The 27,416-nt window shown below is 38.8% G+C and overlaps 1 protein-coding gene across 1 annotated transcript; it reads right to left on the bottom strand.

The window, feature by feature from the left end:
* Positions 1-2,310: 2,310 nt before the first annotated feature.
* LOC128504811 (cytosolic phospholipase A2 delta-like) lies at positions 2,311-26,892 on the bottom strand. The gene is made up of 20 exons (XM_053475032.1): positions 26,748-26,892; positions 21,186-21,255; positions 20,150-20,286; positions 18,965-19,096; positions 17,774-17,814; positions 17,437-17,479; positions 15,477-15,537; positions 14,149-14,333; positions 13,256-13,348; positions 12,636-12,673; positions 11,494-11,629; positions 10,323-10,459; positions 8,975-9,197; positions 7,865-7,982; positions 7,495-7,632; positions 7,128-7,235; positions 6,596-6,790; positions 5,701-5,867; positions 4,270-4,456; positions 2,311-2,892 (listed from the first exon to the last, which is right to left on the bottom strand). Exons 1-20 carry the CDS (start codon positions 26,793-26,795, stop codon positions 2,645-2,647), a joined length of 2,505 nt encoding a protein of 834 aa, XP_053331007.1. The 5' UTR covers positions 26,796-26,892; the 3' UTR covers positions 2,311-2,644.
* Positions 26,893-27,416: the final 524 nt, after the last annotated feature.

The following is a 27,416-nucleotide window of genomic DNA, read 5'->3' as shown; positions in this document are numbered from 1 at the left end:
TACACAGTTGCACATATACATTCATGGTAACACACACACATGCCAACACATCCTTTCACATACACACTCATGCTAGCACACACACACTAATGCTAACATACACAGTTGCACATATACATTAATGGTAACACACACACATGCCAACACATCCTTTCACATACACACTCATGCTAACACACACATAAAAACTCATGGTAACACACACTTACACATGCAAAGTCAGGGCCAACCTGTGTGCGAGTAGCTGGAAAGAAAGCTGCCGGTAAAGGGGTGCAAAAGGGTAAGGGAGGGAGTATGTATGTGTGTATGTATGTGTGTTAGAATGAGAATGTATATATGTGTATGTGTAAGCGTTTAAGTGTGTCTTAGCATGGATGTGTATGTGCAAGTTGTAAAAGGGAGTGTGGGTTAGCATGAGTGTGTAGGTGTGTTAGTGAGTATGAGTAAGTATGTGGAAGCATGTGTATGTGTGTTAGTGTGTGTGTTTGTGTACATACTTGCACCTGGGCCAGAATGTGCCAAGCGAGAGATAGAAGTGAGAGATAAAGAGAGAGATAACAAGAAGGGGAGAAAAGATAAGGGCATAGATTAAAAAAAAAAAAGTACTACTGTCCGCAAAGCAGTGTAGCATACAGTATGTGTATACAATAAATCCCAAAGGACAAATTCAACTGGATCTGACCACAGTCCAAAAATATAGCAAAAACGTATCTCCTTTGTCAAATAAATGCAGGAACAGTCACCAAAACTAGAGTGCAATAGATCTCTCAAATCTCTAAAAGCAGTATAAGACATAATGCTTCAGGTCCTACCATGTGGTTATTCAAACACATTCTCAAAGAGGGAGCATCTAGTGTCCAAGATGTGGTGTCGGCACCGAGTGCCCCGAGTATCCGTTGCCCGATCACCAGTAATTAGAATCTCTACTCAGGCAGGAGTTCTGCCGTCTTCCGATGGTGTAGGTAGAACATAAAGTGCAGGGTGCCATCTCCCTCCTGGGCTTCCACTCTCGAAGTAAAACTTCCCTACATAACATCTCAGCGCTCTGACCCTCTAATTTTAGTATATGACCTCTTGTTCTAACATTTTAATAATAAATAAACTTCCTTCCTGTACTTTCTTAAATCCCTTTATGTATTTTAATGTTTCTGTCCCCCAAGCCGCACATATTGAGATACCTTGGTATCTCCTGAAGTTGTCAGATGGTCACCTGAAAAGTCACAAGATGCTTTCACCTGGTCTTGGTGTTAACCCACCTGCACATGGTATCCGCTTTGCCTTTTTTGCAAAGAAAAATATGCATATAAACGACAACAAAATGCTATGACTTTTATATTTTATTCACTTTTGTAACATGAAAACAGCTTGTGCAGTACCCATTGAAAAAGGTTCACAAATCTATATATGATATTAGAAAAGTCTGTTTACATCAAGTTATAAATGACAATCGATATTATCATTGGATAATAAGAATATTAAGAAAAGCAATTTTTAGAAATGTTCAGACATTTCTGAATGAAACCTCCATTGGGTCAGGGTATTAAATAAGGCTCATCGTACGTTCATCTTCATGCTTCATCCATCACACAGAGGGAACATCATACTCATGGTCAAATAATGCTTGCTGTGGCTCACGGCAAGACCTCTACTCGGATGGACCTTGAGCAGATGCAGAGAAGATCTAAAAAAATCCTCCTTTTCTGTTGCCAGTGTTTGTGTGTATGTCTGTATATAATTAGTTTAATTAACGTGTGTCATTATTTGAACAAATCAGAGCCTGTGGTATTACTTCACAAGCTACAGCATTGTTTTTGTTCATAATCTATATGCTGCATTGAAATGCCAACCCCATTTTTAGACATTTTTTTTATTTTTAGACACTAGAACTATTAAAATGAAGTTATCGTGACTGGCGCATCTGCTTATAAAAAATACCCTGTATACCTGTTGGACCTCTGTACAAACTAAATAAGTAACAGGGGGCATGAATAGCACTTCTGCTGTACCTGGCTTTCCACTGATGTGGAAAAAATACCTACGTTCGAACTTATAAACAAGCTAAGCATGGAACACACCACTGGTTTCCATACTTAGTAGCAATATGGCCCGTACTTGATCCGGGTCTCCCATTGGGTCAAGAGTAGAAGTTGGCACCTTGAAGCCAAAGCTCCAGTGTCAACCATACTGGCTGCAGTCACGTCTCTCTCCAAACCATGCCTGCATGCGAATATTGTTCCAACATAGATTGGCAAAATGACATTATTTTTCGGACGACTTTTAGCATTAATATTCTACAAAATTGAACATCCATGAAATTAATTTACAATTTATTAATTTTTGGGAACATGTGCACAGATGACATTTTGCACCTCTTAAAATACAATCTAACTTTCACAGTACAAATGCTTTCTTGTCTCTGCAAGTTGTCTGTTATCGTCCTGTGTTTCTTTATGTTTATAAAAATAGCCCTCTCATCTACCTAACCTATATCAATCGCTGACACCGTAAGATATCTGTTCAAGACATTCTTGAGATTTTCTTGTTGCTTATTCCATGTGACCTGTTGAGTTGTCTTTGGCCAAAATTATCATGTGCTTTTCAGCTTTGAGACAAAACCATTGTCTATTACCTCTGCAGGAAAGAATTAAGATTTAGTTTGAGTCTTATTTTGATACATCTTGTTTAAGAGATTCCTGTTCTTCCTTTTTTCTACGGCAGTGCGCATGGCATCTAAGATTAAGTTGCTGCTGTTCTGAAGATTATACTGCGTAAATTTCATTAGACGATCAAAGTCACTCTCGCTGTAAGTAAAGTTTGTCAACAAATAAGGAGAAAAGAAGCTAGTCACATCTATATTGCCTTCCGACATCTCCTCTTGAGCTCGTAAGACACCTAGAAAATAAATCTCATTTATTAATCAATATTTTTTTGAGTTGTTCATGTATATACTAACTTTAATATTTAATATACTAAATTTAATATACTAACTTTACATTTTCTGACATTTGTTGGCAATCATATATACAATATGGTTTCTTTTCAGTAGATTTGCTTATGAAATCAAATGTATCTGCCTAAAGTTTGCATTTTTGATTTTGTGAATAATATTCTGTGGGTAAAGAATACTACAGTCATGGCTAGAGGACCAGCAGTGCAAGAACTTGATAATGACCACCAGGGAAATATGGCAGGCAGGAACACAAGGCTGAATAAATCTGGAACACGTAAACATTCAGTTGGCGTAGTCAGTACGCGAAGCCGAGGTCAGGGATAGACGAAGAAGGGAGGTCATTTCCCTTTAACAGGCTGTCCTGGAGAAGACGCAATTCTGTTTGTGCGAGAAACCATGCAGTTGGCGTCAGAGGCAGAGGATCCAGGTGGCAGCTGCTGGTGTCGGGGGACCTCGGAGTGTTGGCTGATTGGGTGGGCAGAAGTATTGTTTCTTACAACTGTTGGGTACCACTCACACATTGTAATAGATTAATCTGTCTTCCAGACCCCACCTTCTGCACAAAATATGAGCCCTGGGAGTATATTGACATCTAGTGTGCCACGGAGCATCATTTGTTGTTATGATAGTGCTATAGGTAATACTTTCCTAGTATTCTGTATATCACAAAAGGGGAAATGCATCACATTTCCATAAAGTGCCTGAAGCGCACCTGAGCAAACATCAGTCATCCAAGCTACATACAACCAATGTCACACAAGCCAAAGACCTTCCGACTCAACCTAGCCAATATCCTCTACCTACTCACAACAAAGACCCTCTAGCTCACCCAAGCCAAAGACCATTTAGCTCATCCAACCCAAAGACCATCTAGCTCATCCAAGCCAAAGACCATCTAGCTAATGCAAGCCCTCTAGCTTGTCAAATCCAAACAATACCTGCTGATATGAGAAATATTCTCCAGCCAAAAACCCTCCAGCTCATTCAAGCCAAAAGACTATACAATCTAAAACAAGTTTACACATTGAATCTACCCCATTCAAGCCAAACAATACCCAGCTCATCCAATCTGAGTTGAATCACCCAATTCAAGACAAGTCATCTAAGTAAAGGCTACTAAATTGATAAAAGAAAAACTAGTTACCTCCAGCTCAGGTAAGCCAAATGGTCTCCTGCTCATCCGAGCCAGAGATCCTATATCTGACTGAGCTACAGACCACATGCTAAGTCATGTAAATATATATATGTCATCTATAAATATGAATGACAAGGGCAAACTAACAGAGAAAGAATAAAATTACAGCAATGATAACACTTACCAGGTTCTTTATATTTTCTGAACGTGTCATTTACAAGGGGGAAGTGTAACACTATGGGAGCTGTAGGATTATCATCATCAACAAAAACATAGCACTCCTTTTGTTTCTTCCTTTCTTCTTCACTCAGTGAAACTTTTGGGAAACAAATGCCTTGTGCTTCACAGTATGTACAGGTCTGTTCCAGTGCCTGCATGAACAAAAGGCACAGTGAATGGCTTATTCTTGCCTCAAATTACCGTATTATAATTTTCTTTACACATTGGTTTCAAAACTCCTTTATTTAGTAAATGTAATTTTTTGTATTGTCAAAATGAATACAAGACAGAAAATGGTTACATATTATTTTACATTATATTACCAAAATCTGTAATACATTGTTACTTCTGTACTTTTTAAACAGGACAAGGGCTGTCTGCTGGTTAAATGGGGGTGTGGCTAGCCATCTGTGGAGGTGGGGCTAGCCATGTGTGGGGCAGGGTATCCATGAATATGGGCGGGGCTAACCCCAGACAGCCATGCATAGGAGGGGAGTAAGAGGGGAACTGGCGCAGGGAAGAAGCTTTTCACCCAGGGACTCCAAGTCTAAATCTCTGTGGGACAATAATAAAATACGAAGTAAACAATTTTACTAAGAAGCCTTACTGAATGTGGAAACGAGTACTGATTAAAAAGTCGTTAAGGAGTCTGACCCACTCCCTGCTGTTCCCCCAAACTTTAAAGCACATTTAATATTTTTAAAAAGATCGTATACTATTGTCAGGATTTCACCCTGCTAGCCCGGACCATGCGTAATTATTTTGCTGTCATGTCCATCTGCTACCACTAGTGGCCACCCTCCTCCCTCTGGAGTGCTCAGAATCAGATTATCAGGTACAGCTGCACCCATTACCTGATTGAAGCCCTGCCTTTAAAAGACCTGCCCTGCCCTTCAGTCAGGGCCTTTGCATTAAAGTGTTTGGACCGCTCTGCTTTGGCCCTGTACCTGACCCTGTGTTGATCCTGCCGTCTGCCCTGCCAGTGGGCTTCCTGCCGTCCACCCTGCCAGTGGGCATCCTCCCTAGAGACTTACTGCCTGTACTTGCTGTTCCTGTTAACTTCGTTAATACAGTACCTTTCAAAGTATTCTGCCTGTGCTGTGTTTCATTGCGCCTGTCTGTACCATCCTACTAGCCGTCATGCATTGTGGGGTACAGACAGAACCCCTTGTATCCCCTGCGACAGGACTCCTACCCGACCTGCTTACCAGGGTCATGACAACTATGTCAACAAGTACATTACAGAGGTGAGAAGGAAGCAAATAAAATCACACTGAACTCATAATGCATGTTCGTATAACTAGAACACTGAATAACTATTGTTTTATTGCTGCCCTAAAAGACATCTGAAGAGCAGTTTGGTAAGAGCCTTAATTCAAGGTCACTCAGTACTAACCTGAAGTGGGGTGTCTAAAGTGTAATCAAAAGATAGGATGATGTCCACCTTCCTTTCTGGTTTCAGTAAAGGGGGGAAGCTGGCATTAATGAAGTAACCAGCATCCACCAGGCATAGATTGTCAGCCAGTGGCGTGAGTTTATTGGGGAAGATGTCCAAATGCGTATCTGGAAAACAAACCAACAAACAATGTTTCCTCCAATATCTCATAGATCAGTGTTTTTCAGACTAGTTCAATATGCCTAATGTCAGCTAGGAGGCATAGACTGGAGATGTGCATTATTAGGTTGTCAAACATTTTCAAACAAATGGAAGGTGAATGATTAAAAAGTGTTTATTAAATGGGCAGTTTAACAGTCATCATTCTATTTTTTTTTCATGTAAAAACTATATAGTCCAGTTTTTCTACAAAACACAGATTCTAAAAAAAACAGCATAATCTTTACTGATACCTTAAATCATTCATTTGAAAATGTATTTATTTTTAGTTTAATAGTTAACTTTGCAAAAAAAAAAACTTCACAATTCATATTACGTGGAAAAAAAAAACTGAAAAAAGGCAAATGTGGATGAGGAGTAAGGGAAATACCTACCAGGGCCTACCCTACCATATTGAGGGAAACCCATGGTGACTATATCCTAAAAACCAAGTGGAGGGGTGTCACTGTACAAATGTCCATGTCGCTAACCCTATCAACCATGTTGTGGGCTACATCATTTTTGGAATGCCATGTTCAGGTCTGTTACCAACCAACAGAAATAGCTAATTATTTTGAAACCAATCCAGCTAAAAATAATGAGGTCTCTGACATGAGAAGCCCAAAATAAAGCCTTTGCAGAATATCTATCCTTTAGCTTCTGCATTCTAACCATATCACGGGGGTACAAGGATTACCTTTCCATGTGCGGAATTGTGAATGCTGGTGATAATCCTTATGCAAATGAAATCCTCTTAGGAAGTTCTGCTGTTCTCCATCAATGGGTCTGTTAGTAAGTAACCCCGTCAGAATGCTGGAGAATGTGCTTGATGGGGTGAATAGGTGGGTTTTTGTGTGTGCCTCTTCCCTCCTCCTCCTTATGTCTTCATTATCTGGATGAAAAAAACAAAACAACATTTTAAAAAAGAAAAATTAAACCAGTAAATTGCTCAGAAGTCGCAATGAAGAAAACACATTATGCTCTTATCTGCTTTTTTACAATTGATCACCCTGCGCTAAAACTAGTTAAAAGTGTTTGCCGGAATATTTTTATAAACAATACTATAACCTATACCTTCATTGATTTATTTTCATATGGTAACATAGATAATGCATTATTTGTTATTAGTGATATATCAAATTATGAGACAATGATTTTAACATCGGATAAAGAAAATTCAGATGAAAGTTCTGACACGTATAAAGTAAAGTATAAAGAAAATATTATACCAATATCCTTAATTCTGTGCTTCATCCAGTGTTCCCAAAAGGTGTCCAGCTGAGTGGTGAGATACCAAGTGTCCACCAGGTTCAGAGAGAAGACGTTACCCCATAACCCTATAACCAAAATATAAATATGAATTTCTTTACAGAAATGCATTTACACAATTGGTGGAATCTGAGGTAATGTGAGAACAAACTAATTGCATCCATGTTATTGTATATTTAGACACCAGCAGCACCCTCAGTGGATGGTTCTCCTATGGATTATATACCTGTGTTTATGTAAGGGGTATCTTGAAAACCTGCGCTGGCTAAATTGAGTAATTAGATAGCAAAAGGTAAATTAAAGCATTGAAAATGATTAAAAGAATACCTTGCAGGTAGCAGATCCGAGGTTCAGGATGCCTCTTCATCAGACGGCCCATGTAGAACTCACTTCCAAAATCCTCAGTGCGGATGGAAGCACCGTACTTGGTGAGTCCCACTTCATAAGGGGTGAATTCACACCATTCTAAAAACATTAGGTGCTTTAATTACTCTTAAAGTGGATACATATGGGAAATATGGAGGCATGACAAAACACAGAAAATCTTCTGAAAAAAGTGTAACAAGTGTTTACAAGTATCAATTTTACTTCCCCATAAAAACTGCTATATATTTTAGTGCATACTGAGCTATTCTTGATCTGATGCTTATGGGGCTCATTTTTATTTGAGTACCTATAAATGAAATATGCTGGTTACCTTTAAAATCCAGTGTACTAATGTTGCCATGTTTAACGTTTATGGCTAGGTAAATGGGTAGAGGGTTCTGGCCATTTTCCAGTGCTGCCTTCTGATCTGAAAGCTTGCTTTCATTTCTCTACATGAAAGAAAAAAACAATATGTGATTATTTGTCCAATATGTTATAGATTTAGAATTCAGGCTTTCTTTATGTTAAACCTTTTCCATGCTGAATAGTTCTTCTATTGTATAATACAGTTCACACCGTGCTATGCCTGGCAGCATTCTAATCTCAACACTGGAATTAACAGAATGTGCAGGTTCCATACACAACTCTGTTCTTGTCACCATATCTGTTTCTGCACACATCCAAAGGTTATGATGGTTGATCCACTACTTACTCACAGGCTGCATATCTTCTTCATAGTGTGAAATGTTTCAAATGCTTAATAAAGTGAGTGATGAAATGTATTACCTCTTTAGAATTAGGTAACTGTGGTGTTTATTGGGTATTATGATAGTACCTGTAACCATATTAGGAAATGATTAAGTAACAATCAGGACAATTCCCAGATGCCAGAACTCAATTGTGCACCATCATAGCCAACAATGGATTGGATGATGGGTCATCTTAATCCCTCTGACTAGAAGGGAAGGACAAGCGAATAGGACAAGAGGGTAAACATCTGTCCTTCTCCCGAGACCAGAGGAGCTCAGTTTAACCCTAAAAGATAGGTTTCTCCAGTTCTGAACACAGCCAAGTATATATGTACTCACGTTCATGCACAATAAGCCATTTAAAAATACTCCTATTCTTTGGTTTAATAGTAATATAGCCACAGCCCTATGGGTCCAGCATATATATAATGATGCCTTTAGGATCTATTAAATAGTCATTTTAGTCAACCCATCATAAACCACTCTTTCTCCAACCAAGTGCTCTCTGCAACCAGAACCTTCCAATAAAAACCTGTTTGAAATAAAACCCTAGTCAGAAGAGTAGATGTCAAGAAACATTGGGTTCAGTTAAAGGCACTAAAAATAACAGAATAATGAAGTCAGACACAAATCCAGGAAGCATCTCCTGTCCTGCTATTGTATTATTTGGATTAACCAGAAATCATTCATACCCCATTATCAAACATTGATTCAAGCATCAGCCCCCACAGGTCTGTAAAGGAGGGTTTCTGGCCTTCCTTAGATGTTTGATGTAGTTCCTGACGATAATATTTCAGTCTCTCCACTGAGAATGTGCTTGTTTTCTTTTTGGTGATGTATTTCTTTGCATCATTTATTGATTCAGACATCTCCTTCTGTGACCAATCAGGGTCCCCGTATAACTTGCTCATTGTCCTAAAAGATGGTTGGTGTAAAATAAAGTTGAATATCAAGCATTCTGTCACTCTGGTTTTTGGTTTTAACTAATTGGATGCTTTAATAGAACTGTTTTAATTGTTCTTATTTTGATACAGATGTTTAATTTAAAGTGACAGTCCAGCCATAATATGCATGCAATCAGGCAATCAGTGGCAAGAATTGTAAGACCATGGAGCTGCAACATTTATTTTAAAACCTTTTAAAATAATGCATATTGCAGTACTTATAAAGTACTTTAATGTTTTTTTCTTTTAATTTTACCTCTGGCAAACTGGAAGAGGCCAGTTAAAGTATTTGGTGTTCATTATCTTACAACTAATAAAGGCCACTTTCCATGGGATTTTACAGGCAGACACTATAGACATGGGCATGGCCTGTAAGACCTAGTTATGGGTAATGGTTACCTCCTATCAGTTTTTATTTTCCCTCTTGACTGAACTAGTGAAAATGGACCTATGTTAATAAGATATGACCATCTGTGTCATATGTTTAAAATTAAATATAAATATATGATAGCTAACAATTTTGGTTAAGATACCAAATTACAACCTCTGTCTCATTAGTCATCTATACAAAGCAATGGCCAGCTTTTTAGTCAATGCACATATAGTGGGATGGACTACTACGGCATTTTGTAGGTAGTATGTAAGATCAGCCTCATAGCTTTCAGAAGCAACCTTTTCTCTACAGCGGTGAGAGTGGTGTCTATACCTGGGAACTTCTGGTCTCGGGCTACCCGGAGACTTCCTTTGCGGGACGCGGCCAGGACTGCCTACTGACATCAGCGGGCGGTCCCGTGACGTCGGTGGGATGTCCCGCTGACATCAGTGGGAGTTCCCGCTGATGTTGGGGGCGGTCCCACTGACGTTTGGGGGGGTTCCCGCTGATGGCAGCAGGAAACACCCCCTTTTAAAGGGAAAATGGGCAGGGAGCGGGGCGTGTCAAGATCCTGCTTCCGCCACCCCGAGGATTCGGGTCTTGACCTGGAGAACTGGAGCTCAGCCAGCAATCTCCGTGTCAAACCCAGAGAATTCCCAGGTATGGTGTCTGCTGTGAAGGTGGCAGTTCACTTCATCATAGCATGCGTGGATTTTTGCTTACCATGTGGAGCCAGATGCCCCTGCCATATAGGTGACACAATCCAAGAGACCCATCTTCTGCAGGCCACACAGGTGGCTGTACAGAGAAGACATGGCTCGAGCTCCCCCACCAGTTGCCATGACAGCCACAACAGGAATCTGCATGAAAGGGGAGCAACAATTTAAGAAATGTGGGATAATCACAACATTTCTATACTAAAGAGTTCTCCAACTTAATCAGATTTAGCAGGCAGAATATGGAGCATCAACAATCTGTGACTGCAGCCATATCTACCTACTCCGAGGTATGGCCAAATGGAGATCTTCAGATGTTGTTCAACTAGAAGCAGATGTAGCCAGCTTAAGTATTTATGGTGGGCATTTTGGTAAATTTAGGCACCACGTTACCTCTTGTGAATGATAGAAATTCAGAAGCCTAACTTCCAGCCAACAAAAAAATACTCCACCACGGAGAAACCATAGAACTATGCGGTCATCTTCATTTGGATGAGCGGTGCAGTGAACAACCATGAGGGGGATGCTCAGTCTATCTTTTTAACATGTTTGTGAACATGGGTGTCGCTGTCCAGAAATCCCTCTTACTGCTCAGTAATAAACATTACGCACTAAGACCTCCAGCTATACCTGTCACTGCCTTTCTGCAATAATACTTTTGACATATTAACCTAACCCAAACTGCTTCAATAAACCAGCATTCTACCACGTGTTAGGAAACTATAGTGAGCACATCTGATATGTTTTCCTTTTGTTCGTGTTACATTTTGGTTAACAGGAGAAACATAAATTATGATGACATTAATCAGAAAAAAATTTAATTGCCTGCATGACAGGGCAGACTACTGAATCTCAGCACTACTCCAAATGATAGATAAAAATGCACGTTAATGGAGCTGGATCAAAAATACAATACAGGAACTTCAGCTGTCTTTTTATTGTGCCCTTGGGATGGGAAGTGGGTGTGGCTTGATGTATGCTCCACCCACTTTATCCAATGTATTGCTTATTTTTCAAGTCGTCATCCATGTTTCATCATTCTCTACCATTGTGTACAAAATCTTTTATTTACTTTAAGGTCTGGGGTAGTGCTAGCTGTTTCTGTTCTGTCTGGGGTGCTTGGGGTGTAATCCATCCATTTTTAATAAGAGAAAGAAGAACTCCTTTGGCTCACTTACCTCTTCCCCCACCAAATCATTCTGCAACTGAAGAACTTTCTTTAATGCTGCAGCTACAACCTTTTGTCGCTTGACCAAAAACGCCTTCTCTTGATCACACAAATTAAAGCCCAGACGTACATCCAGTTTCTCCGGGCTGTAAAACATTAAAAAAACATAGCTTAAGAGTCTGCTTGGGTAAAAATGCATCCTTGGTAAGCAATATAGCCATGGAAAATTAGATAGGACTTGGGGTATTTTGACATAGTGGCAGACGAAGCAATATATGGCCACATATGTGTGATGGAATCCCCAATATTTATGCCTTAGATAGGTGTTTTTTGTATTTGCTGGGTATGCACTGAATTCTCGCTTTGATTTGTGTATTTATTGGCAATTATTATTCAAGCAGCAATGCAGGAATCTGAATCTGTATGGCTTTTATGCTTTTGTACCCTCCCCTAGTCTGTATTTTTGGTAAAACATATAAGAACTGCAATTTTTTGAACAAGTGAATTGTTGACCAAAATGTTGCTGATTAAACAGTAGGATATCATAATATTTTAATATAACTGTTACTGCATGAAGTGTTGTTTGGGGAATAACTGCTGTATTCATGAGCATACTACATGAACGCAGGTGTAATCATACTGTAACTACTTTGGACAGGGATTTGTCCATGACATCAGCATCATCTGACTTACCATGGAACACAAATTTAGACTTGTAAGTAATTTGTATGAGATCACACAGAGTACATCATAAATTTAGATATCTCATAAAACATTTTACTCTCCTCGTATAGACATATCGGTTGCTCTGCTTAGCTATCTGTAGATATGGAGGCTCATAAGGTCTTCTTTTGACCTTATGCTACATTACAAGCTCAGTATATGGCCAAGTGGGGGCAGAGCGATCATGGGGTTGCAAATAATGGCTGCAGTCCTATAAGCATGTCTATGAAAGCACTGGGGGGGCTAATTTGGTAGCCCGTCTAGGACCATTTGTCATCATATTTCTGATTGTATAATCTGGGCACAGATGGTGGTGAGAACAGTCTTTCTTCTTCCCAAATTAAATATATAGTTTCCATGTTAAAACGATATAGCCTTACTTACAGCGTGTATTTAATGGACTGAAAGGGTTGAGATAAAATACATTACCATTCGTTTAACTTCAGTTGCATTTCCAGTGGCTTGTTCTGCACAAAAAAATAATGTGCTTAAAATAATATTATTTTTAGTGTCTTTTGTGTAAATTTACATCCCAACACTGACAAACAGATACTACAAATGTGTAAAAATGTACTGCAAAGGCAGTAAAAATATCTAGGGTTAAATTAAAATGTATTATGGACTTTACTGGGTCATGTATTACCAAAGCGATCATACCGGTGAACTTCCCATAGCTCCCCTATGGAGCTCTACTTCTCCTTATCGGAAGCAGAAGGGGCATGTAGTGACAGGGCTATGCATAGGGGCATAGGGGCTTAGGAGGGATGGAGAGTGTGTGCAGAGTGGACAGGGCTGGGCGAAATGATGAAAAACTAAGACTAAATCCTCACATATTCAAGCAATGATCTATAGAAGTCCTGGTTTGTTCTATGTCCTTCTGGTTAAATCCTGAACCTGCATCTAGTCTGGAAAGCGTTGGGAGGGTGTTCATGTCAAAGAACACTATTCTTCGCTATTTTAGAACTGTAGCCATAGCAGGCATGCTAGTCTAAAACTTTTAATGTTACCAGCCTTTAGATTTCACTTTATACGTGGAATGGTTCACTTGCCTCCATTGCGGGTAACTGGACATTGGTTTCGGTGTCGGGAGAGATCACATTAAGTGGCACTGTGGTTAGGTTCAAATGGTCATCTTCATTACTCTGTATGTAGGAAAATAAAATGAAGGTTATATACATATATGGCATGTATTTGTTATCACCTCGGGTAAATGGACAGCCCTTGGACCCACAATTTAACACTTTTTCATAATCAACCCACACTGTTGGGTGTCTCATTGGGTAAAATGGAGATATGGATCTTTATGTTGCTCTCCTCCTTCTTCCCACTAATCTACATATTGGAAAGTATTCAAGGTTCTGGTTTATGAGTTATGTCCTTAGTGTCCCACATGCATTTATGGAGAAGCAAGGGGGGAAAGGAGGCTGCTATCCAACTGCTACCTCACTAGACCATTAAGAATGGAGGTATATGCCATTGACCTCATGCCCCAATTGTACTGCCCAGCGGAATATGATGGCGATATATAAATTATATAAATAATAATGCAGGTAAGCATTGGTGATAGGGCAAACAGTGGCATCAGACCCATTACTGTAGCTGTATAAAACACAGTGTTTCCCATTATACCTGTATACTCACAACTTCACATTGACAACAAGGAAAGGTAGTGGGGGGGGTTTTGTACTACGTTTTAGTGCCTGTAATTCTTAAAAGCCATGGTATTGTCCCAAACCCTCTCATTAAGCCTCCCACATTTTTCAACCCATGTGTTGTTTTATATCAGTTGGCGTCTCTTTTTTATTTATTTTTTTAAGTTACTATTACCGGTATTTATTTTATTCCTCTACCTGTATATTTTTCATAGTCGGTACATTATATTTACTTTCTGGTGCATTCATTTCTTTTGAACACTTTAAAAAAAAGCAGTGATGGAACTTACAAAGGTGACATCCACAACAGGATAAACTTTGTTCAGACTAGCTGTCAGTTCTGCGGCCGAGTCTCTGGAATAATGAAACTCAAACGTTTCCTTTGAACTCGATCCAGTTGTGATATTTGGAATGAACATAGTTCTGTGCGAATCCTCATAGGAGCCTTTCACAGTCAGCACTAGCTCTGTTTTATCTAAGAAAAATACAGTTAATGTGATTGATGGCAATGGAAGATATGGAAATACTGTAATATTTCCCTCAGGTCTCCAGTCAGCCCTTACTTTCGGTAGAATACACTCTGTTTTTTACTTATACTTATTTTATTGAAGGGGAACATAATCTGGCTTTTGATATCTCTGTGCAGAGGACAGGAAGGTTTAGTTAAATGTTTATGTTAAATGATTAAAAATAGAATAATTACAAAAAAAACAGATTCATTGTCTCTTCATTCTTAATTTCCTATTATGATTATTATTCTTCCCCATTTGTTTTTTTCTTCCCAGGCTTTTGATAAAGGTTGGTATATTGTAGCACATTTATATTAATGAAGAAAACTATAGAATGTGCAACAAAGGCAAGACTCGTAACAAGATGTGGCTCTTCAAAGTAAATGAACAGTAAATGGTGACACAATAACTCTAGAAGTATCATGCTGGGTATAATGTAAGAATATGTCCTATGAGCCCGTGACCCCTACTGGAATATATAAAGTAACTTTCCACAATAAGGGCAGCCATTGTGTCGTTGTGTGTCACAGACAAGAATACTATGGGTTCTAGAGGTGAATTATTATCTGAAATGTGATCCGGTATAGGCAGAATGCTCAAACCCCATGTGGAAATTATATAGTACAAGCAGTGCAGAGAAACCCATTTGTCATTATCTTGTTATCTGTTCAATTAACTCATTTCTATGTTATTCCAGAATGATATCTGTTCTGCTTATCCCTGCACTGACATTGTGACAGTATACTACCATGGGGATATCCCAAGAAGACTGGCACCTTAAGCAATACATAGTGCATCCTTGACACGTTAAGGTGGCCATGAATAGTGACCTTAGATTAAGATTTAAGATAAATAAAATCAGAAACGTGATTTCTAAAAGGTAACGGATCCACTATTCATTGATGATTACAGCTGTAGCTGGGTTTATGCTAGTACATCCTTGAATTTCATCCAACAATCCCATTTTGGGAATTAATGAAGTTTGGATTTAATGAATATCCTCTCATACTAATTTTACTAAACCTGGATGGTTTCAGCTGGATCCGCTATATATGTTGTGTCTGTATCTGATATTTTCCTTGTACCAAGTAGACAAACAGCAGACTTACCTTTACATTTTTCCACTTTTGCCTTTTCAATTTGGACTTCTAGAGCAGCCATTTCAGGACACTGAAAAATATTTATACACCATGAAAGTGAAGTCACATTTGTATGACTTAGTACTTTTACCACATGGAGTTCTTTATGTGTACTACTCTACCACACGTGAAGGAGAAGAAACGACCCTTGCTTTCTGTCCTCTCTTATACACATGACTTAAAGTTTAATAAATGAACCATCTGGGGTTACATATAAAAAGTAACTTTGGTACAGGGCTCATTAGGTTGTCTTACCTCCACAGCAACCAATGCATTGGTCTAAACAGCATGGAAATTCTGTTGGTTGCCATGGAAATTAGGCTATTTTTTTCAAACTTTGCTACAGAATCATATACATAACTCCCAATGTTCGGAATTATTTGCAGATATCACTAGATATTTAGTTATATTATACAATATTGCTAGATCACTGATCCACCCATGGTTCCTTGAAAGATTCTTTAGTAATACATCATTTGTCATCAGCGCTGGGTATTATTATTATTATCTTTTATTAATACAATACATATATTCAAGGAAAATGACAAGACTAAATGGCAGACTAAGACAAACCTATACATTAGGTGAAGAGGGCCATGCTCACACGCTTACAATCTTGAAGGATGCCTTAGTACTCATAAAAGTACAGTATTAATGTGGCAAAACCTGTTCAAACATTACTAGGTTTTGACAACCTATATTTACAACACATAATTAACATTTACATGAGCTCAGCCTACCAAGAGGGCTGCTTGCAAATGGAAGTATTCATTTACAGAGATTGATGAATTCTATTTCAGCCAATGTGACAGGTATTTAAGGTATTTAAATGTCGCAAGAAGGGATTCCCTTCCGCTGGTTGTCCAAGTAGAAACTAGACTCGGGCGCGGCCAAGTCTTTTTGTTCGTCTTCATGTACAAAAATACCTTCGTATTCGCCCGTTCCCGTATTCTTTTCGGGCAGATATTTGGGTCCCTTTTTTTGCATTTTTCTTCATTTTTTGCCTTTTTTTTTTTAGCAAGGGTTAGAAACCCAGGAAGGTCTGTCCTGACCCTGGTGGCACCTCTAATCACCACACCGCTGGTACTGATATTAGTAATGCATGGGCTATGAAGTCCTACTTCCTGATCAAAATGCAAAACTAATCTGAAAAAAGTTAACGCCACTCTAGTAATACCACCATGATATCACTGGATCCCACTGGATCCAAGAGAGATCCCCAAGGGAATATATTTCTAATTTAATGTATTTCTGTGGTTTCCCATGTCTAATTCATGTGGGTACACCAAAAACATAAAAGGGGCATCATGACTTAACAAATACATGGCTCAGCTCCACAGTAATCAACATGTTAGGATTAGACAGGGATTGCCAAAATCAGGGTAATTTGATATAGTTGTTGGTTAAAGCAATACATGGCAATAGAATCCTCAATATGTATACTAGACAGAATACGATAAGCAATGAAAATAGATTTATTTGTCCAGGGCTATCATAATATGAGTATTAATTCATAATATTAATTCATCTGTGACATATTAAGCAAATGAACTAAAACAAATCTGTAATTTTATCATTTCTTCAGAAGCTGTAAAAACATAGAAACTTTTAACCCCTTCACAACTCAAGACGTGATATGACATCCGTGCAGAGTTGTTGCTTAACGAAAGATGACAAAACTTTTGTGTGTTCTGTTTATCCCATCAGCAGAGAGATCTGAGAAGGGTTTGAGTGAAAAAAGGGACAGCTGTCTTAGCTGTCTTACAGGTTTTGGATGAACCGGCAAGATGGAAATTGTATCCCACAACCAAAAACTACAAAGAAACTGACCCCTGTTGTTAATTAATATTAAAGTACATTAGAGCATATAAAGAAGGTTATTTTGTATTATTATTATTGGCACAGCAAGGCATAATGGGATGATACCTACCACTAACACTCCATTGGTTGTTACTGTCTTCTTTGGCTCTGAGCTAAAAAATAAAATAATACTATAAAAATAATCAAAACAATATTTAGTTTCCTCATTAATACTCAGTGAATTATGATTTAGTAAAGGTCACTTTCCATTGAAACCTTAAATGTTGTCCTATTGCTTGCCCTCCATCAGATTCTGAGCCACCGCTCATGTGATATTTTGTAAATTGAAAGTGAAAATCAAGCATCTAGACATCAGCCAAGGACGTAACTATCATTTTAAAAGTCTAGCAGCTTTATTTTGGGGTAAGATCTCTCTACTATGAGTTTGTTTTCTTATAAATACTTACATTGGCAGCATAGTGAATTCTACCTGAAGCTCTTCGCCACTCTAAAATACAAAAAACACACACAATAAAGGCTACAAATGGCGAATACTTTTGAATTAAACTAAATAATTGTGTAACTAATAGTTTTTGTCCTAAAACCAGTGTTTATTTAATTGGTTCTATCTAATACTTGGTGGCGATGTATTGTTCCCCTCTCCTCGTGTTTCTCAGGGCTCAGTTCTTGAGCCTCTACTATTCTCCATATACACTTCTTCACTTGGACAAGTCATATCTTCCTGTGGCTTCCAATACTACCGTTGCACAGACACCTTAATCTATGTCTCCTCTCCTGACCTTTCCCCATCTCTTCTAAGTTGCATTGCAGACTGTCTTTCTGGGATTGCATCATGGATGGCGTCACATTACCTGAAGCTTAACATCTTAAAGACTGAGCTTATGGTTATCTAACCATCCCCTCCATCCACAACTCCTGACATCTCTGTCACCATTGAAAACTCCACTTTACCACCAAGAGACCACGTTTTCTGCCTTAGTGTCACACTTGACTCTGCTCTTTCCTTCATCCCTCACATCCAATCGCTCACCAAATCCTGCCACCTTCTCTCCCAAATGTACCCATTTCTCACACAAGAAACTACCAAAATACTAACCAACGCCCTTGTGATATCCCGCCTGGATTATTGCAACTCCCTCTCCTGCCTTTCACCACTCCAATCTGTCCTCAACACTGCTGCTAGATTAATCTTTCTCTTTTACTGTTCCTCATCTGCTGCTCCTCTGTGCCAATCGCTCCATTGGCATCCCATACCCTTCGAAATCAAATTCAAACTCCTCACCTACAGAGCCCTCAACAACTTTGCAACCCCTTATATCTCTACCCTCCTATCCAAATACACCCCTAACCACCCTCTCTGTCCCTAACCACCCTCTCTGTCCCTTTCATGTGTTGCTGGAACATGGAATTTGTGTGTGTTGGGTAGCAAAGAAATTCAATTATTATATGAAGTTGTTTGCAGAAGAGTCTCGGTGAACTTAAAACTAGCTGTAGAACATTATAGGTTTTCAATTCACAAATACATGAGGGAAGTCATATTAAAAAAATTGACAGGTGTGTTATGAAAACTGACTACAATATGAAGATAATTTGAAAGGTTCGATAACACACCTCAAAATGAACGGTCTGACACTCACCTCTTTATTAAAAGGGAAAGTCTCCAGGACTGGATTATCAAGTGTAACATTTCCCAAATCATAGCATACTGTATAAAGATGGTCATCTTCAGTCCCCGTGTCTGCATCATGCAATGACAACTCCAGGATGTTCTTGGGATATAAAAATGTATGAAAACTAAGAAATTTGGTACAGTTTAAATCAGAGTAACTCCTTAGGCTCGATTCAATGACACACAATGCTCCCAGAGCACAAATCTGAAAATGTGTAAGAACTGCTGATAAAAATAGCAATTTATGTGTCATATCCTGGCATAATATATATTTTTTTATGCTCAGAAATATATGTTTAAAAATGTCTCCATATAAGTTGTGCCAATACTGTCTATTGAGTTCAATATACCATTTTTAGCAGTCAGGGTCTTAGATTCACAATAGCTGTTTTGGTTTTAGTAAGAATGTTGAATGGCTCCAACTTCAACACCAATAAAGGCTTAAGCTGGTGATTGAATCGAGCACTCAAGACTCACAGCTGTGCACATTGCCTCTTTGGATAAGCACAGGTAGACCAATTAGAATCTGTCTTTCAGGTCTTTGCTAGTAGGAAGAAGTAACAAAACCTGTGCCATTGAGGGAACTAGAGGACCAATGTTCCAAACACCCAGTCCAGATAATGCAGCAGATTTACTGAGTGATTGACACCTTTACACATTTATGGGATGGCAAGACATCTATTCATTTTAGCTATAAATATATTCTGCTGTCAAAAGCCAGTTTCTGTCATTTCTTTCCTTTATATCTTAATCTGCAGAGTCTATGTATGGTCAGCAAAGAAGTCTTCCCTTGTCTGCTAAGGACTCCCAATAGGAGTCCCAATAGGTATACTTTCAGTTTCTTTCTGTACAGAGAGATGAGTGGCTTCCATAGCTAGTTCTCAATAGAATTCACCAAAAAGAAGCATTAGTGTGTTCTTCCTGGTGTTGGGAATAAGTTGTGGATAGTGCAAGACCTCTAGCTCACCAAGATATAAGAGCTAAAGGCAGAAGCTTTATATGTTAATCTCCAGCAAGAAGGTAACAACACAGAAAATTATCCACAGTACAATTATTATTATTATTATTACAAAATATTACTTGTTTTTGCTAATACAGAGAAGTCAAAATGGGTCTTTAGTGTATTTGCTTGGCCTTTTGTCACATTTCATACCTTGATCTGACTGTGGATTCTAAAGTTGAAGGTCTCATTCCAGACAGGGTTTTTACAATTCCATAAGGTCTTGGTTTTCTTTTTTTCCTGCAAACTAGTTGGAAGCCAGAGACATACATAGCAGTCTGGTTTGGTAACTGCAACGGAGAAATGCATGACATGTTAATTGTACATTCTCTTTCTCTTCTTTTTGCTGTATATCCAAGGCAACTGTTTTATAACTTTGGGTTAGGACATAGATTTTTGGCTAAAAAGTGAATTGACGGGAGGAAAGAATCTTCAGACTGCACAGTTAATGTCATGAGGGGATGTTCTTCATCCTGCTATTTGGTGAATAAATGCCTATGATGTTTGTACAAGGGTTAATATTTGCAGTGTATCCTCTAACATTAAAAATATGCATTATTCCAGCAATACAGAAGATTGAATTCTTTATGACACTTCGCTCATGTCATTTTAGGTGACATTCTAGCATAGTATCAGTATTTGATAAGCGTACATACACACAACTGGTGAGATTGTAACCAATGCATAATACGCAGTTGGATAAATCTGTATTAAGGGCCTATATAGTAGAACAGATTTCCTATGCAGTTGGAAGTAGGCAAGGCTAAAGATTCACCACATATACTTCACCCATATCCAGTCCATGCTCTTCCCATGATGCCGTAATGGGGAATTGTCACTGTTGCAGCTTTTACCATAATATAATTATTAACTGATACTGCATATAGCTTTTACTTCTTGTTTATCTAGCAGTGTAATTATTTTGGTTGTTTTTCTTTACAACTTCATCTCATGGAAGCTGAGATTGGTGGCAGCCTGTGGCAGAAGGAGCATTATCTGAACAAGGACTTCTCCACCATTTCCCTCTTCTGGAACCAGTAGTATAAGTATAAGAATATAAGAATATAGAGTATAAGAATATAAGAAGGAGATAAGCTTCCCACACATACTCGGGTGAATCCTCAGTCTCTTTATAAGCGAATACAAAATTTTTAAGCCTAGTTTCCATTATATGGCCCTCATTACTCACCTATATCTGTGCCATGAATATTCTGAGCTTGAATGATCCTTACAGATAACTCATAATTAGATGCTTCCTCCTGCAGAGAACATGGTGTCATTATTATAACCAGTCAGTCATATTGTTTTTAACTTACCTAGAGCATTTTTTGTTTGTGTGTTTTTGGTGATGTAACAAGAAGATTAGTATTACCTCATAACTGCCTGTGGTTGGTAACACCCATGCCCTTAAACCCATCATTGCTGAAATCAGATATGAAAAGTACAATGGAGGATATATGAAAGTACTACCGTATTTGCTCGATTATAAGACGACCCTGATTATAAGACGACCCCCCAAAATCTGAATATTAACTTAGGAAAAAAAGAAAAAGCCTGAATATAAGACGACCCCAAAGGAAAAAAGTTTTACCAGTAAATGTTAATTCATGTAAACTATTTTTTTTAATAAAAGCTATGATTGAGAAAAAGATTTTTTTTGTTTTTATTTCTTGTATTTTCCAACCTGTCCCCCAGTTACGCACATCTGCCCCCAGGCTTGCCACTCCAATATGGCACTGTGGCCCATGATATGCCTTTTAACCCTCTATATGCCACTGTGCCCCATGGTATGCCTTTTGACCCCCCTATGTTCCACTCTGCCTCCAGAAATGCCTTATACCCCTATATCCCATTCTGGCATTTAGGGGGTTAAAATGCATATTATGGGGCAGAGTGGCATATAGGGAGGTATAAGGCATTTCAGGAGGCAGAGTGGCATTAAGGGAGTTAAAAGGCATTGTATAGAGCACTCTGCCTCCAGAAATGCCTTATACCCCTATATGCCACTCTGCCAATTAGGGGGTTAAAAGGCATATTATGGGGCAGAGTGGCATATAGGGAGGTATAAGGCATTTCAGGAGGCAGAATGCTCTATTAAATGCCCCCTTAACGCCACTCCAGAAATGCCCTATGCCCATTTAACACACACACACACACCCTATACCCCCATTTAACTAACTAACACACACACACACACACACTCTCTCTCTCTCCCCCCCTCTCTCACCCCCCCTCTCTCACCCCCCTTCCCCCGCTCTCCCCCCTCTCTTACCGGTGCTTCCAGCCGGGGCAGCGGGTTGACGTCGCCTTCTGCTGCAGCTGGAAGGAGGTGTGGCTAGCAGCGGGGGTTTGTATGCGTCCGTCGCGTATACTTTCCCCGGCTGTCAGAGATCAGACTTCCCAGCACCGGTGCGGCACCGGTGCGGGGAAGTCTGATCTCTGACAGTCGGGGAAGGTGTATGCGACGGACGCAGACAACCCCCGCTGCTAGCCACACCTCCTTCCGGCTGCAGCGGACGTTGTCTACGCGGATCGCGTAGACGTCAACCCGCTGCCCCGGCAACACATCAGGAAGCACCGGTAAGTGTGTATGATGGGGGGGGGTCGGGTGAGACAGGAGGATCCAGGTCCCCTGCAGCGGTGCGGGGGATCTGGATCTTAGTCTCCTAATCAGACCTCTATTTGAGGTCTGATTAGAAGACGACCCCGATTAGAAGACGAGGGGTATTTTTCAGAGCATTTGCTCTGAAAAAAACCTCGTCTTATAATCGAGCAAATACGGTAAATCAATTAGTATTAATCTGTATGTCAAACATGTTTATGGAAACATTTTATGAAAATAGCAATGAACAATTGAACATGACTTTAAAATATGTACGTCATCTAAAAATAACTTGGGTGTACTTTAATGTCAATCTGTCAACCCTAAACTAAACAAAACATTAGTTAGCAGGGCATCCAACTATTCATATAATCTTCTTCCTCATTTATCATCCTTTCTGTGCCCGTGTACCAACCTGTGCCTGAACTCCCCTAACTGGTTTCTCTTTTTTTTTGCTTCATTGTAGCCATTAGTACCATTACTTATAAATTAAAGATTAGATACAAGGGACGTTCAAAAAGTTTCCGCACTTTGATATTTTCGTTGGAAATGGTGAAGGCAGGAGGAGTAGTAACTGGTCATGTCTTAGCGACTTATGTGACTAGTTCTGTCTGACAAGCCAGCTGCCCCTTGGGGTTTAGTATAAGAGTTTTCACCCTGGGGTGAAGATGGCTGCGAAACTTTTTGGGGCAGAAGGTGTGCGGGGAGCACATAATCATCTTCGCGTGTGTGCTCAGTTGAACAGGTTGCAGGAAAGCTGAGTGTGAGTGTTGGATCTGCCTCTGTCCTGATTCATGACAGCCTTAAGTTCAGTAAAGTGTGTGCCACGTGGGTGCCTAAGCAGCTGACAGAGGAGCGCAAACGCTTCGGCGTTTGTTCCCAACACATGGTCCGTTATTAAGAAGAAGGTGATGATTTTCTGCAGTCACTGATAATGAAACGTGGGTTCACCTTTACGAGCCCGGAAGCAAGCGGCAGAGTATGCAGTGGAAGCATTCATCATGATGTTGATGTGAAAGCAGTGGTGCATCAGTGGCTACGAGTTTAACCAAAAACATTTTTGCTGATGACATTTAAAAGTTGGTACAATGTTAGGAAAATTGCATCGCAAAGGAAGGTGACTATGTAGAAAAGTGATGTAATTTGTTTTTAAAAAAATGTATTGAACATCTTGGAAATTCTTTGAACATCCCTCGTATTTTACATAACACTACTGAAGGGGCTACTAGCAGCGTTCATCTTTAATAGGAACCAAATCCCACTTTCCGCAGGGTTGTATTACCACCCATGAAGTACATGGGCCACATACCTCCCAAATATCTCTATTTAAGATGGAAAAGACCTCTTTGAAATCCAAATCCCTCTTTCCTTCTCTTCTCCCCTAGAAGCTCAACATGTTTGCTGGGTATGAAAGTATCTACAGCCCTAAAAGTCACAATAATTTGTATAGAAGAAACACCATAAATACATCATTATTCTTCTTCCAAAAACCTTACTTGGCTAAATAAATAGCAAGCAACGTGTCGCAAAAAGTCTTGGTAAATGTTCACCCTAAATCTAAAGTGTCCTTCTTTGGCCATATGAAATAATTAGAGGACTGGAGAAGTATTCAGGTTGCTATAACATATATACGGTTTCAACATTTTGTTAACTTTAGGATAACTGTCACTTTGTTTTATTATAAAAAAAATATTAATATATTAAAATTAGCTTTATTGCTAAAGTTGTTTAATGTTTTTACTTTCTGATCAATGGAGAAAAAAGTACTAGCTGTACGAATGATGCAATTTGTATCTATAGTACCTTTCTATTTTTTATTCTAAGGCAACTGTCACAATACTTTTATTAAAACCAAAGTAAAATAACATACCGAAAAAGTGATTTAAAAAATGAATATTATATTATACTTCTTTTGACAGCAAGAATAAGGCTAAAAGGGGACAAAGCTATATCTATTAACAAATACATACTGTAAATTGTGGTAAAAAATTGTTTTAGTGGCATTTACAAAGAGAGCTTCTGATTAGTGATTTGTTTTTTCATTGATTTTTTTTTAATTGACCCATAAGTTACCTCTTACATAAAACACATTTTTGTGGTTTTAAAAAAACAAACATTTTTTGCCAATAAAATTGGGAACACTTTTTGTGAGCAGTTACCTCAATGAAATGAATCATCTTTGACAAAGTGTTTTCTGCTTCCATGCCACATCTCCTACACTTAACTATTATGTTTTTTAAGTAGTTATTGCGGAAATGTGAGTAAACTGGAATGAATGTGTCATTCATTACTTTTTGTTTTATAAACCTTTAAATGGTGTATAGATTCAAAAACAAAAATGACACGAGCTGCTTGCTTATACTTAAATGTATGAGCCATGATGATACAACAAACTACAAGAAGTTATTTGTAGGTGCGTGCTGTGAGTATAAGGAAGAAAAACACTGATGATTTCACAATCCCAAAATATTTTAGAAAACCAGTAAGGATTATGATAGGATGGGTGACTTTACTTCCGTGTATTAAAAGGTAGAGGTAGAGAAAGATTGGAAATAGAGTCCGTTATAGGGGAATTCATGGCAGAAATGGAAATGAGTGGACAGTAACAGAGTGAGAGAATGGAGATCTGGAGTAAGAACACCAGTTTGTGGAATCACAAGGAAAATGAGGTAGAACCAATAGGGCTACAACATATTATAAACAGAGTTTTCTATTGAGCTAATTGGAACATGGAGACGACAAAGATGATATAATCAAAGCACGGGTAGGGCCGGTCTTGCGTCAGGGTTTCCTGGAGGTTGCCTGGAGGCATGTTTTGATGGGGGCACCAGACACTCTGGTCATGTGATTCATTTTGTGTTGCGGGGCATTCAGTTGGCTACAATCCTTCCCCACTGATGGGGATAGGAGACATACAGCAAAGAGTGCAATCCTAACAGTGCTTCTTGTCTGATGGGGCCATTGGATCTAAAGTTGTCTTTGAGAAAAGGCCAGATGTAGACTTTTAATTAAAAAAACAGGTAATATAGGTGCTATCATAGCACAGTGGCAGTAGCTATATTGCTATATAGAATTAATGTAAAACTTCTTTAACTAGGTAACAACACCCTAAAGCGTGGTTTTCAGTACAGCCAGTTAGTAGATCAAAGGTTCCATCCCCAATAAATGCACACTTAGCTACTTGTCTATATGACCTTAAATTCTCCCTTTATTGTCATGAACGGGGAATCTGCAGACTGAAAGGGGTGTGAAACCGAAACTGAAGTTAATCTCCATTTACTGATACCACTTTCTGGTGGGTGTGAATGTCCATCGACAAATATATAATAACACAATCTCTGTAAGGGATTTAGAAAATGGTTTGTACTCAACCGGTAGGATTATCTATGGAATGAAATAAAAGGAAGCCGGATTTGGAGTGTTATTTAGCCTCCTATGAAGATCTGCTTCGCGGTCCTTCGGCATTTATGACATCACAGATACCTCATGTAAAGTGGAGCATTCATGGGAAGACAGTGATGCCTTTATACAATTATTCTTTCAAACCTGGCCCTAAGGGAACATTGGTCATTGACCTGGCGTGACTCTGCTTAACATCGGCTCACTAGTGATTTTAGGTTAATTTCAAGCACCATGAGAAGATTACAGCTAAACCTTTTAAATGCATGTCTTCTGAAGATTTGTTTTCTTTTGTATCTGTGCTGCGGTATAGTTGACACATTTAATATTTACATCTTGTTAGACACATACATATTTACACGTATGCAACAAAGGGATGTTTAAGGGAGAATTCCCACAATTATTTACTAGTAACAGATTAAAAGGACGTTTTCAAAAAATTTTGATTTTTTCCTTTTTTAAGACAGTTCTAGTTTTTGCATAATACAATGTTTCCAAACACTGGCATTTTAGCCATGTCTATGTGTTCTAGCTCTGTTACTAGAAAAACATCCTGACTCCTTATCATACTGCCTGTGGTATACAATAGAATGCCCCAGTCTTAATCACCAGCCAGCCACACACTCTGACAAATGATATTTTATCTAGCAAGGACTTCATTAGGTCATTGATTATGCAGTTTTATGCATGGAACTTGATTTTAAACATTGAACCTCGTTAAAACTATTGATACAATAATATTCTGCGTACCTTATAGCAAGACGAGGGTAATCCCTGATCCATCATAACGTAGCTCATTTCCCGTGGAATCCAAGCCCAGAGAACCTCAGTGCTTCTTAGTGTCCCTGGGTCAACCTCTTTCTGTCTTGTGCTGTCACGCCATTGACTTCTGCTTAGCACTGAGAGCCAAGGTTTCAGGGAGATGTCACTGTAACTTATCCCTCCCCTTAAGTTTTAGTCCTTTATCCTCATGTCAGAGCAATGACTCTTGGGATAACAAACAGATCATTCCAGACCTGTGAGTTTATGAAGGAGGGGACACGTAAGCCAATATTGTGCTTCGTATAACCTGGCAGGGGTGGAGGCAGTGAGTGGGTGTAAGAGTGACACCCAAGCCAGATCCTCTTCAAAACTCACTAGACAGCTCTTCACGTAAAATTACATTGGGAAATATTTACATCTACACCCAAGCAGACATTTTCTTGTATATAATAATAATAATAATAATTGTATTATTATTTTCTGCATTTTATTGAGTGATGTAATAGCGGCCAAGTATTTTCTTGATGTCAAATATAGAAACATCTACTTTTAAAATCGTATTTTATTCTAAACCCATGTCAAGAGGCCTTATTATATTATCATTATTATTATTTTGAACTGATGTGACTTAAGAGTGTCGAAACAAATGTTTGTATG

The sequence above is a fragment of the Spea bombifrons genome, chromosome 9 (genome assembly GCF_027358695.1).
Source record: "Spea bombifrons isolate aSpeBom1 chromosome 9, aSpeBom1.2.pri, whole genome shotgun sequence".
NCBI classification, from domain to species: domain Eukaryota; kingdom Metazoa; phylum Chordata; class Amphibia; order Anura; family Pelobatidae; genus Spea; species Spea bombifrons.
Note: the sequence above shows the minus strand (reverse complement) of the source record. Positions and strands in the feature narration are given on the sequence as shown.

Bases quoted from the DNA above. Each gene is read 5' to 3' on its own strand.
- LOC128504811 (XM_053475032.1), bottom strand. From the start codon at position 26,795: ATGAGCTACGTTATGATGGATCAGGGATTACCCTCGTCTTGCTATAAG. The intron at 19,097-20,149 runs GTATGAAATGTG...TTATATCCCAAG, and splicing joins GAATCCACAGTCAGATCAAG to AACATCCTGGAGTTGTCATT. The intron at 2,893-4,269 runs GTAAGTGTTATC...TTTATTTTCTAG, and splicing joins CAGAAAATATAAAGAACCTG to GTGTCTTACGAGCTCAAGAG.